The sequence below is a fragment of the Pelodiscus sinensis genome, chromosome 3 (assembly GCF_049634645.1).
Source record: "Pelodiscus sinensis isolate JC-2024 chromosome 3, ASM4963464v1, whole genome shotgun sequence".
Classification (NCBI taxonomy): domain Eukaryota; kingdom Metazoa; phylum Chordata; order Testudines; family Trionychidae; genus Pelodiscus; species Pelodiscus sinensis.
The window spans coordinates 80,256,698-80,269,045 of record NC_134713.1 but is presented as its reverse complement, the minus strand read 5'-3'; the positions used below and the strand labels follow the sequence as shown (position 1 = coordinate 80,269,045).

The 12,348-nt window shown below is 40.8% G+C and overlaps 1 protein-coding gene across 1 annotated transcript in view; it reads left to right on the top strand.

The window, feature by feature from the left end:
- Positions 1–2,980: 2,980 nt before the first annotated feature.
- Positions 2,981–12,348, top strand: part of LAMA4 (laminin subunit alpha 4) — a 138,910-nt gene continuing 129,542 nt past the window's right edge. The window contains exon 1 of the mRNA XM_006123223.4: positions 2,981–3,558. Within this exon, the coding sequence (XP_006123285.2) occupies positions 3,370–3,558 (189 nt within the window). The 5' untranslated portion in view covers positions 2,981–3,369. The remainder of the gene's footprint in view (positions 3,559–12,348) is intronic.

Sequence of the window (12,348 nt, the reverse complement as noted above, 5' to 3'; positions counted from 1 at the left end):
CTAAACATGAGCTCACAGTATAACACTCTGTCCAAAAGGGCTAATATGAACCTTGGACATGGACGGACAGTATGCAAGGCGGGGGAAGGCATTGCCTTCCCAAATGGCCAGCCTGGCTCTGCCCACACTCCGCCCCCAGAACACTTACTGTAGGCATTTTGAGGGCAAAGTGTTGCTGCCCCGGAGCTTCCACCCTCCCTGTGTTCTGGGGTTGGGGAGGCTGGGGGCCATGCACCCGAGGGAGGAGGGATGGGCTGTGCACCACCCACCTTCCCTGTGATGGGGCCATGGCCTGAGCAGAAGGGGCAGGGCTGGAGCAGAGTTGGGGGCTTGCCTCCCCCAGTTCTACCTTCACCAGTCTCCCATGATCTTGCATGTATAAAGAGGGGAATCTTGAGTGTGAATAGGCAGATTATTTTACAGATAAGTAGTTGTGGATGACCCCTGCTGCAAATTCGAGCTGTCTTCTCCAGTGGCTGCTGCACAGCCAAGAACAGCTGCATTTAGCACAGGCATGACCCCCGCTGGAATACTGAGTGCCATTCTGGTGCACACAATTCAAGAAGGATGTTGATAAAATTGGAGAGAGTTGAGAAGAATAATTAAAGACTTAGAAAACATGCCTTATAATGATAGACTCAAGGAGCTTAATCTCTCTAGTTTATCAAAGAGAAGGTGAAGGGGTGACTTGATCAGTGTATAAGTGGGAAAAAGAAATGTACTAGAGGGTTCTTCAATCTAACAGACAAGGGTATAACAATCCAATGGCTGGAAGTTGAAGCTAGACAAATTCAGACTAGAAAGAAGGCAGAGATTTATAACACTCAGGGCAATGAACCATTGGAACAATTTATTAAGGAAGCAAATTCTACGTCCCTGACAACTTTTACATCAAAATTGGATGATTTTCTAAAAGATGTGATAGAGTTTAAATAGGAATTTATTCCAGGGAGCTCTCTAGCCTGTGTTATCAACTTATAATTGATGAATTCATGAAAGGTAGCTTAAAGCCACCTTTGTGCAGCCTGGATTCTACCTGTTGCAGGGGCCAGTAGGGCCTCTTATGCAAGTTAGAGCTGTCTTCCCCCCAGAGTTGCTCCACAACTGAGAACAGCTGTTGCACTTTGAGCTGCAACCACTCCCACTCCTTTGGCTACATCTACACTGGCATGACCTTGTGCAAAAACTCTTTAGCGCAAGAGTTCTTGCGTTAAAGTAGTTGCGCAAGAGAGCGTCTACACTGGCATGTGCTTCTGCGCAAGAGATGTGCTTTGCGCAAGAGCATCCTTGCCAGTGTAGACGCTCTCTTGCACAAGAAAACTCCGATGGCCATTTTAACCATAGGGCTTTCTTGCGCAAGAAATTCATGTTGCCTGTCTACACTGGCCTCTTGCGCAAGAACAGTTGCGCAAAAGGGCTTATTCCTGAGCGGGAGCGTCAGAGTTCTGGTGCAAGAAGCCCTGATTTCATACATTAGAACGGCAGTTTACTTGTGCAAGAACACGCGACCAATGTAGACAGGCAGCAAGTTTTTGTGCAAGAGTGGCCGCTTTTGCACAAGATCGTGCCAGTGTGCCCACAAAAGATCTCACATCCAAAAAGCACTAGAAATCAGCCACAGCTTTATTGACTCCTCCTTTAGTTGATACTATTTAAAGTAATGTCTGAGGGGAGGCAGGAATCTGCTTTTCAGTCTGAGGTGAATTAGCACAGTTATGTTCTAAACCACTGAAGAACAGTGTGTATCTTGGTGTGATATACTGGAATACACTTCAGACCTGCCAGGGATGTGTCACCCCTGCACTGCAACCTCGAGTGCCTTACAATGCCTTGCTGAAGAAGCTCCCACCTGGGCCGTTCACAAACAGCCTTCTACCCTGAATGTATGTGTAATTTGCAGCCTAACAGCTACACCCCTCTCACCAGCCTTGGTTATACTGCAGGGTACCTCAACACTGCCCCAGTCACAGATCTTCTACCAGGAATGTATGTCCCATACTTACACAGTACATCTATATTAAGTCTGATGCTCCTTTAAGGGACCCAGTGTGTCACAAATGGATTTAGCCCTGACCCTTTAACTGAGGGGGTGCATAACAGTGTTCTCTGTAAACTGAACACTTGGGCAGCCACCCAGGTGAGATTCAAATGCTGGCCAGAGCACCCAAAATGCTTACAGCTGGCAACATGTGTTTCTTTTGGAGGTGTGCATCCACACATGCCTCTGTACATAACAAAATTTATTCCACACGTGCATAGAAAAATTAGAGGGAATGTTGATGCATAGTAATAGAATTCTATCTGGACTTTGTCCAAAATCCTTGGAAAGGTTACTTAGTTGGCAATCATTCTCAGGAGATTATAGTAAAAAAATAAGAGGTCAGCTGTGGATATGCTTTCACACACTGCAAGCCTTGTTTCTAGGGACTCACAAAGCATCGCTTGAAAAGGAAAACAAGTTGCTCTTTGTAAATAAAAGTTCATGCATTTGAGTAATGAAGTCATTTTCCAAAACTGCAGTGCATGATATGTTTTGCACCAGCAGAAATTGAAATGGGAGGTGGGGCTCAGGAAAAAAGGGGGGGTCAATTAAGCGTATTAAACAATACTCTTTCAATAAGATCTATATCTTCCATTCTCTCCCACAAATGTGAAATCTTAATTTACAGGAAAGCCACTTTGCTCTTATTAATTCTCGGGACATTCTGAATCTTGATCCCCCTTCCCCCTACCTGTGATCCCCCCTTTTTAGTAAATCTGGCACCTTTCTTCTTCTTTGGCTGAAAAAACTAGAAGTGCTAAAATAATCATAAGAGTTGATTCTTAGCCTGGAGCAGTCAAGTTGTGTCTATGGGGGGGGGGGGGGAGGAATAGAGAGAGGGAGTAAAGATCTGACCTCAGTTCCTGAATGGCAAAGTTTGTGTGGGAGGGTCCCAAAGCTAAAGGTAAAAAGGAATGATGTGACCATGTGAAGGAAGCCAGAGCCCTGAATACAGACTCAGTCTGTATCCTGACAGAGTGGAGATAAGGTGGCTGGGGAGCTAGCGGTGCTTTCCTGGAACACAATCTGTGTTTGACACTCTCTGTTTAAGCACTGCCCATCTGCATGTTATTCAGCTGGAGCCTCTAGGGAAAAAGAGGAGCCACAGGCACAGACTGCGAGTGAGGGAGGAAGCAAAAGAGCTTTTCTTTTTTAAATCAGGATCTGGTTAGCCTGCCTTGAAGTGCCACATCTGGGGACTGAAAGCTGAGAGAAAGTTAAAATAACTGAGGCACTACTGAACGAAGGGGGGTGGGAGGGCTGATTGCAGAAGGGGGTAAACAATTACTAAGAAGCCAGAAGACTACTGCTGGATGTAAGGGAAGGAAATGGCTTTGATCTCAGCCTGGCCTCTCATTTTTCCTACATTATTCTTCTTGGGATGTTTCTCCTCAAGCAAGGGCAGCGATTTTCATTTTGACACTGGAGGTAGCTCAGCGGTCAGCAATCAAGAATCCGCTGTTATCAGAGGGCAGCAGCAGTCAGTTGCTACTGGAAGTTTGGTGCCTTTTGCTGAGGTACAGTAACTCCATTCTATCTCTAGAGTATGAGCTTTCTCCTTTCATGTGCTTGTGGTAAAATTTCCATCTGGATAAAGTTAGCTTAATCATTTGAGCCTGAACCTTTGATACCATAGAGTTTTGTGTGGAGGGAGGGGGGTGATTTTGGACATTGCCTTTCAGGCTAAAAGAGACAATTCAGACTTCAAATAGACACATGCCCTGCCAGCTTTGAATAAACAGCTGTACTAGAAAGTGATACTAGCTTAGCATGTCTCTCTGCCTTTCCTGCCAGCATAACTAAATAGGCCTGTCCAAACAGAGTTAGTTTACAAGGGTTAATTGTCACAATAATAGTCACTCGATCTTTAAATTCACTTGGGTTCCCAGAAAGAGTTTACCAAAAAGAAATCTTACTATATTTCAGAAGTTTTTCTTTTGTCTCTTACATAAAATTCATCTCTGGAAATGGAGATTACTTTTGTAGTTAGGGAAAGGCTAATAAATCAGAAGATATTTAGGAGATTGCCTGCAGAGAGAACACCTGGATAGATTTTAAATATTGCTGAAAGAATGATAATAGGACTAAAGACAGAAGAAATCAGAAAGATCCTAAAATTACTTTGTTTTGGTAAGTTTTCTTGCAAGTTATCTTTGCTTCTTCAAGTTATTTTAGACTTCTGATTTCTGTAAGGCTGCATCTGAGCTGAACTATTTAAAAAAACTAAAAAGCAAAGAAATGATTTCAAGGCAGGCTAGAAAAAGATCAATGTCTCATGTGTGGGAGATACAAAGTAGGAGGTAAATTAAGTCACCTAGGGTCATGGGAAGGGAAAGTGTATTTGCTCTAGCGTAACAACAGAAAATGAGGAGAGATAAGCACAGCTGTGCTGATATCACAGTTATGACATTGATATCTTATGTCATGAAACTAAATGTTTTTACTATGCTTTGATTGCTAATGATAATAGCCACAAAAATAAATGTGCAGCATCCTGAAAAAATCTTCTGGGACAATAGGGCTTCAGTATAAGGCCGAGTTTAATTACACAAACCTCCACATTACTGTGCTTCAAAACAGCTGAGGAATCTCAGGAAAGGCCTGCCCACTCCATTATTTCTATGGGGAGAAATGCGACCAACGTGAGAAAGTGTGGAGCCTACACTTTGCTCAGCTTAAATAGTTAGGCAGTGGGGAACTTGCCTGGGCTTGGACACGTTCCAATGTGTGGGAAGTACATCTCTTCTCCACAGGCTGGGAATTAGCCACTGGGAAACAGTATCACCACCTGTTGCTTACAAAATGGAAAGTCCCTGAATGAATGCTTGATTTAACAGACAAATGGGTTTTGTACTGAGTTTCACAGGATAACAAACATAAGCTGTTAATAGCTAAAACTCCTCGCCTTTTTGGGTATCATCACACTGAATAATGACTCCACAGAGCCAGACTGAGGTGTGCTTCATTTAACCTATTGGACCTTAAACCAAGAAAGTGCTGAGTGATGATTTGCACACCGTTTAGGAAAGATACTGCCTCCCTCCTTTCCCCCTCCCCCGGAACCCACTCACTGATGATGATATTGGAAAGGTGTCCTTTGTTCTAGTTAATGTTTTTTTGTAAATAGTTAATATTTGCATTAAGTGCCTGATCCATTGACGCCAATAGGAGTCTTTCCACTCACTTCTGTGGACACTAGACCCGACCATAAGCACTGAATCTTGCTGCCTGCTCCAATGGTGCACAGGGCCCTATTTGCAGAACCAGTTAGGTTCCCTTGTGAGGCATGGCAGCTGGATTTCAGCCCCTACATTAGGGATGTACATAATACTTGAGAGCCCAGCTAATCAGGGAGAATAGGATTTCTCCCTAAATGTGGATTTTAAAACTCTCAATTTTGTGAGCTTAAGCCCTTAATGCACAGATTGGCACCACCATCACTACAAACTCCTTTACACAGTCCCGCCTCGATTCTACTCCTTAGTTGAAACATTGGCTCAGGCCTATAACTCCCCCAGCATACAGAGGATTTTAGTTATGCTGTAGAGTGCCAAATTATACAGAGGGTGGGTTTGTGAGGTATGGTTATAGAACCACAGAATCATGGTATGTAATGTGTCATGGTGCCAGTAAAGGCCTGTACATAACCACAAAAATAACAAGCCATGATATAGCCAGAATACAGCTTTAAGCCACAAAGAATTCATTACATTTCATCATGTGGTATTAATACTATGTAGAGTTTGCCCTGCAAATCATTCTTATTTAAATAATGCACTGGAAAATATAAAGGGTTAGACATGTATTGGGTGGAAACTTTTAAAAATATATATTTTGGCTGGGTTTACATGGCTGTGTTGTTCTGAGGTTATGATACTATGAAGCTATTGAATAATTGAAGGATAGTTGGAGAAAGCATGAGGAACAAAGGAACACACTGGTGTATATTTCTTAGCCTTTTACATTTCTCCGTTTCTTGGTAACCTAAAAACTAAGAATGAATGGAAGAACTGGTTTTAGAAAAATTCACAACCATCTGGAATTTGAATCCAAAGGTCTTTATGGTTGATATAAGAATATTAAATACCCAAATGTCATGTGAGAGTACTGAATCCCAGTAACTGGACTGACCTTTGAGGACTAGTGCCCATATATTTTTATACGCTGTTATCCTTTTACAAAAAGCTCCCTCATTATCCACCCTTCCTAATCCCATGTGAAACATACACAACCTCCCTGGAAGAAGAGTAGAACTTTATGCAGATCATTCAGCCCTGGCCTATTGCAAAATAACAAACAGAACATCCACATTACCAAACACGTTGTTTCGAAATAAGGGGCTGATTATTTTGAAATAATAACTCTTATTTTACTTGGAGGAATAAGCTTATTTCAAAATAGTTATTTTGGGAATTATTATTTTGAAACAAGTTATTTCAAAACAATTTCCTAGTGTAGACATGTCTTCAGGGAGCTCCAATTAATCTAGGTAGCATAGGTAATGATAGCAGTGAAGATACAGTGCTATGAGCTTCACCATAGGTTAGCCACTCCAGTATGAGCCTCATGGGGAATATGAGTAAGTACTTGGTTGCTAGACTATGCTGAAGACCATACCATTGCCTTCTCACTGCTACTGTTACCCTCAGTACCAAGATTAAAGCTAGTATGAGTATGCCTATCCATGCTACAATCACACCTTAATTACAAATGTAGACATATCCTGGTCAATGTTGTTCATACCATAGTGGACTTTTCCTCTTATGCATGGTTTTCCATCTGTTTCCTAGATCCTTTTTTTCTCCATCGTTCAGATGCTTCTGTAGCGTTGTTCCCCTCTGGCACAGCTAGCTCTGCCATTAATACTTCAATAGGACTGGATCCAGGACCTTGAAGAACACAGTACCTCCATGGAAGGGTTTGATTTGGACAAGTACTGGATCATGAACTACCAGTCAGTGGGTCCTTTGGAAGCAATATGAGAGGCTAGCTAGATTTGCAAGCACTAAGGGTGGGAGATTTTCTTCCAAAGTTGGGGAAAGAAAAGAACTTAGCAAAAAGCACCCAGGTGAGAGAGAGGAGCAAAATCAGTAGGGAGAATTTGTATTAGGAAAGTAAACATGAGTATAAATAGGGTCATTGGATTCTGAGAGTAAGCCTAGAACACTGCTGTTCATAGACAGGTTAGGAAGATAGGTGTGAAAAATATCCTAAAACATATCTGAACCATTGGTGGCTAATTCAAATCTTTCAAAATTTTTAGACTCCCTAGCTCATGACTGATGTTAGAAGAAAAGTGTCACAATCCAGGAGGGTGAGGGAAAGGAGGTAGAAAGAGAACAGTTTGCATAGGACCAAAGTAATCTTTTGTGTAACTACACTGAAGTTAATAGATTTAGACCTGGGATTCTTTTTGTCAAATATGAAAAATGTTAAATGTTTTTATAAAATTTCAACTTAGAGACAGGATACAAGCACTCAAACCTCAAAGACAACAGCCAAATTTTAAATATATTAGTGTTTGGGAATGATTGGGATTAAGTTTTGGACTCAGAGGCCTTTTGCAAAAGTCAAACTTTGGTCTAGGTTCAGATTTCACACATTGATTTGAGGTGTCCAGATTTGGAAGCATTGTATGGACCCATCTCTGTTCTAGTGGCAATACAGACAGATGAAAAATCATGATTAAGCTCTGTGAAGAGGTAGTTACCAACATGTAATAAAAACCTTTCAAAATAAGAATATATGTTAGTATTTGATCTCCATTCTGCCAAGCAGATTTCTTTTGAGCTCCGTGGATGTATTTTTTCGGTGGCTTTCACTTACACAGCCCCATAAACAGTGCTTTGCAAAAAACATTGAAAATGTTTGTAATCTAAGCAGAGAGACTGAGAATTGCCAGGTCTCTGGACAGGGTCGGGGCATTGCTCTGTGCTCCCGGAATGGGTGGGGTCTTGAACAGAAAGAGAGGGGCTGGGGACAGCCACCCCTTAGCACCACCTGAACTGTGCCACCTACACCCCAACCAGCTGCCTGGAGTGTGATGTCCAGAGTTCATCGAGGGCCCTTTTGAATCACTGGACCTCAGTGCAGTTGTCCCCTTTATTCCCCCCCTCCCCCAACTCCCATCATCAGGACTGAATCTAAGACAAAAATTAAATGTTGGACAATAGTTCAAGTGTATGAGCAGCACAGAGATAGACCTGAGAAGAACAAGAGACAGAATAGGAAGCACTAACAGCACAGATATAAAAAGTGATGAAATGATATAGGTCTTAACTGTACAGACAAAAGTGACTGAGTTTCAGGCAAGAGTTTCAGAAGAGTAGGTATGATATCATGGGAGTGATAGGGAAAGAAGATTACTTTTTCAACTGCATTTTTGGTAAACTTAAGAGCAGAAAGGTGCCATGGGAAAGATGGGGCCCAAGAGGAAAAGCTTACAGTAGTTAAGGCAAAAGTAGCCAATTACTACCATCAAAATATGAACAATAGTACTTCTTATAAAGTTCTGGCCTGACAGCGAAAGCCGGCACCTTAACATAATGATAAAAAAAGATATTTGACAGCAGTTTATCCCCTTAGCTGACTTACAACAATACCTTTTGGCCTAAATTCTCAAAAGCATCTAGTGATATTTTGAATGATTCATTTTTGTATGCCTAATTAAAGATATCATAAAGGGGCCTGATTTCTTTAAAAAGTGATGACCAAAGATAGCTTACCCCCTCTGAAAATCAGGCCTCCTTAGAGCATCTCAATGTAGGTCATTTAAAAACTGGCATTCTTAGAATCACTAGTCACTTGAAAATGTAGGCCTCAGAGTAACCATAATCAAAAGTGTCATTCCTAGCAATAAAATTGGGATGGAAAGACTTAGGGACAGTTTTGGCAGAAACACCATTTGATCCCTGCTTTTAGTTTGCATTCATCTGAAGCAGACCAAAAGGGCTTTTAACCTGGCAAAGGTCTTTATGTTTTTTTTTCACTAATAGAGCTGCATCTCATTGTGCAAAAAGCAGATCTTTTATTGAGTTTCATTTCAGACCCTCAAGGTTATGTTAGGTTAACTACCATAAAGGGTAATTTGGATTTTTTTGCTGCTGTGTGTTCCTGGTGAGACAGGGTTATGTTCTGAGAAAAGTCCATTAATGGCGAGAATGTTTAACTGCAGATGTTTGCCTTTCCAACTTTAAGTTTCTCAACAACGTTTTAATGAAAATCAGCTGCCAGGAATTAAGTAGCCAGCCCAAAACCCTTTAAATCATGGAAAGCTGAAATAAATGGAATTAGGGGACTCAAACTATATGTTTCAAGTTTAGTCAGAAAAATGAGAATCTATGCTTAAAATATAACCAGTAAAATAATTTGAGCCAAAATTTACTGCAGCTTGTTCCAACTGAATTTTGGCAAAGTACCAGTAAAATGCCCAAACTTACTTAGGAGCACAGAAACAATAAAAGGAGTTTTATGTTTACTCTTAGGAGCATGGGAAAGAATAGGAGGAATTAAAGGTCCATTTTTATTAATGGGTATGGAAAGCAATAAAAGGATCAGCATGTCTGGAAGAGTGATATGACCTGGTTTTAAAGGTGCCAAGTAACCACAGCTGTCATGATTCTAATTGGATTTTTTGTTGCTTAGCAGCTATAAAAATATGGCCAATATCTTTTATCTGACTGTTATGTGCTAAATATGCCTAAATATTGATGGGAGACGTGGGCTCAAATTTTATTCTGGCTCCAGATTTTAACTCTTAAAGTTTAGGGAAATACCAGTCTGGGTTTTAATTAGGACTGATTGCAGATTTTGGATCCAGATGCCAGTTCTTTTATATACACTACCCATATTCAGAAGTGTTTGGATATGGCATTCTGATTCTAATGCAAGCTATAACCTTATCAGTCCAGCAGCTTTGTACTCCTGCTTTATTAATGCTTCCTTCTTTGACAACAAAAGATGGCCAAACATTATCCTAGCAATCCGGATGTAACTGTTGAGCAATCTGAATTGTTTTCTGGAACGAATGCGCTGAATTTCATCTGTGTTTGTTGTTTGTGTTTGTTTGAAATATCCAAGTTGTTCTTTAGATGTCTCTTTTCTGAAAACTAACAAAACAGCAGTGTCACAAGGAAGCCCAACACTCATAAGCAACTCAGACTCCATATCCAACCTTTACAACAACAAATGATGGAGGAAAACACAGATATAGAAGCAGATTTCAATTCCCAGCTTACAATGTGTTATACACAACAGTAATTAAACCTTATAATGTGAGGGCTTGCTCCACTGAGGAAGTCAGTGGAAAGATTCTGATTGGCCAGATGAATGATGAATGATAAATTATGGTATGATAAATGATAACTTGTTCATTTCACATTTGTTAATCAACAAACTAAATCTACTGTAAAAAAAACTCTGTCAAAAAGGACAATTTTAGTTATGACTTGTAAACTGTGAGTTATGCTTAAACTCCTACACACTTGCGCTAATTAACCAGGGATGACCTCTCTCCTAGTATTCTCCATTGGTATCAGATGGGAAGAGTGTCAACTACACAGCAAGTGGGTGTGTGGTGGAGCAACAGTTCCTAGACAAAAAGGAAGGATGGGATGGGTAGGTGGAATGTCAGAGGGGAGGATCCAGTGGATTGAGAGACAAGAAGATAAAAAGGATACAGGCTGGGAGCTTGGAGGTGAGAGGGTATGAATGGACAGATATATCATTAGACGTTGCATCATTAATTCAGTATTTTTAAACACCAAGAAACCAAAAGATGGGGGTGCTAAACATGGGATCAATCTTTTTTTTATGCATGACAAATGGCCATTTTTAGCTAAAGTGTCTAGATTGTGTTTGTCATTTTGTTTGAGTCTGCCTATTACAAACCTTGGTCCCACATCATAGTACATTTTTTATCCTCCACTGTGATCACTGTCACTTTACATACAGGTTCAAGGGGATGGGGCAGGAGGAGCAAGAAACTTCCTCTTCCGAACGCCACCACTGGCATATAATATCATCTAGTTGCTCATTCAGACAGACCATCCATTCATGGACTTCCCACATTCCATGCAGAAGAGAAATCTGTCACCTCCTAAGCACTGTATATTCCCTTCTTCAGATACAGTATAAACCTCACTGTGTAGAGTCTTGGGGTTGCTCAGTAACAAGCAGGCTTGGAGGAACATGACACATCTTCTTTCCCTTCTGCACAACATAGACTCCCTGAAAAAGATAATACATCCTAGAAAGTATAGAGTCTGGGGGAGTCTTCAGGGGCACCGATCTATTGGAATCCCATGCTGATATGGATGTGGGAGGAAGGGAAGATGAAATCACAGGGGCTTCATGCAATGGACATGGCCATCTGCAGATCAGGTATGGGAGGGCAACTTGGTCTTTTATACAAAGGAAACCTCTCACCTTCTAGAATAATAAAAGGACAGGTCTCTGTGAGGGCTCCATAGGTCTCCTAAACCCCCTTTGCTAATCACTTTCAGGACATGCAGCAAGTCCATGTCGATTTATTCTTGATTTCTATAAGCACTTTCCTTTGCTTTGTTTGTTTTTTCAGGAGAAGGAAAACAGGTTAGTTGAGGGGCTGCATGTTTACTTGTTACCCTGATATTCCCTTTCATGCTTTCTTTGAGCCAGTGAGGAACTGATTACTTTATTATTAAGCAGCATCTCTAGTGAGGAGGCCTTCATACTAGAATTTTCAACCGCGTGTCTTTTAATGTTTTGCACTGTGGCTTCCATTTAGTGTTTACAGGCCATGCAATAGGTATCTTCTATGGGTTACATAATTAAATGCAACTCCAGAACCACGTTGTTGTGATTCCAGAATTGTGTGGTGCAGCAAAATTAAACTGAAATTTTGTTTAGAGTTGTTTGCTTTTTTAGTCACCCATAGTAGCCTTCCTTGGGTTTTACCTTTTTGTTATCCAGTGTTCTCATGGTAAATACAATAATACCTGCTGTAAATGCCTCTTCAGGCATACTACAAAATATATAGCTTCAGTGGTCCTGGACATCTAGAAATGTGTGTGTTGTAATAGCATTTAATTGATAACATTTTATCTCTAGCTTGTCTTATGGATTAACATGAACAATGACTCAATTAATTCATTTTTTAAAGAGGAGAATTGCACAAAATTATTTACATCTTTCTTGTAGCTTACTCAAGGGAAACAAAATGGACATTTGTTAAAAGAGGTAAATGGACTATCTGCATTCCAAACTTAGCAGTATTTCTGTTTGCACAGTGCATATATATTACAACAAGTTTTATACTTACTAGCTGT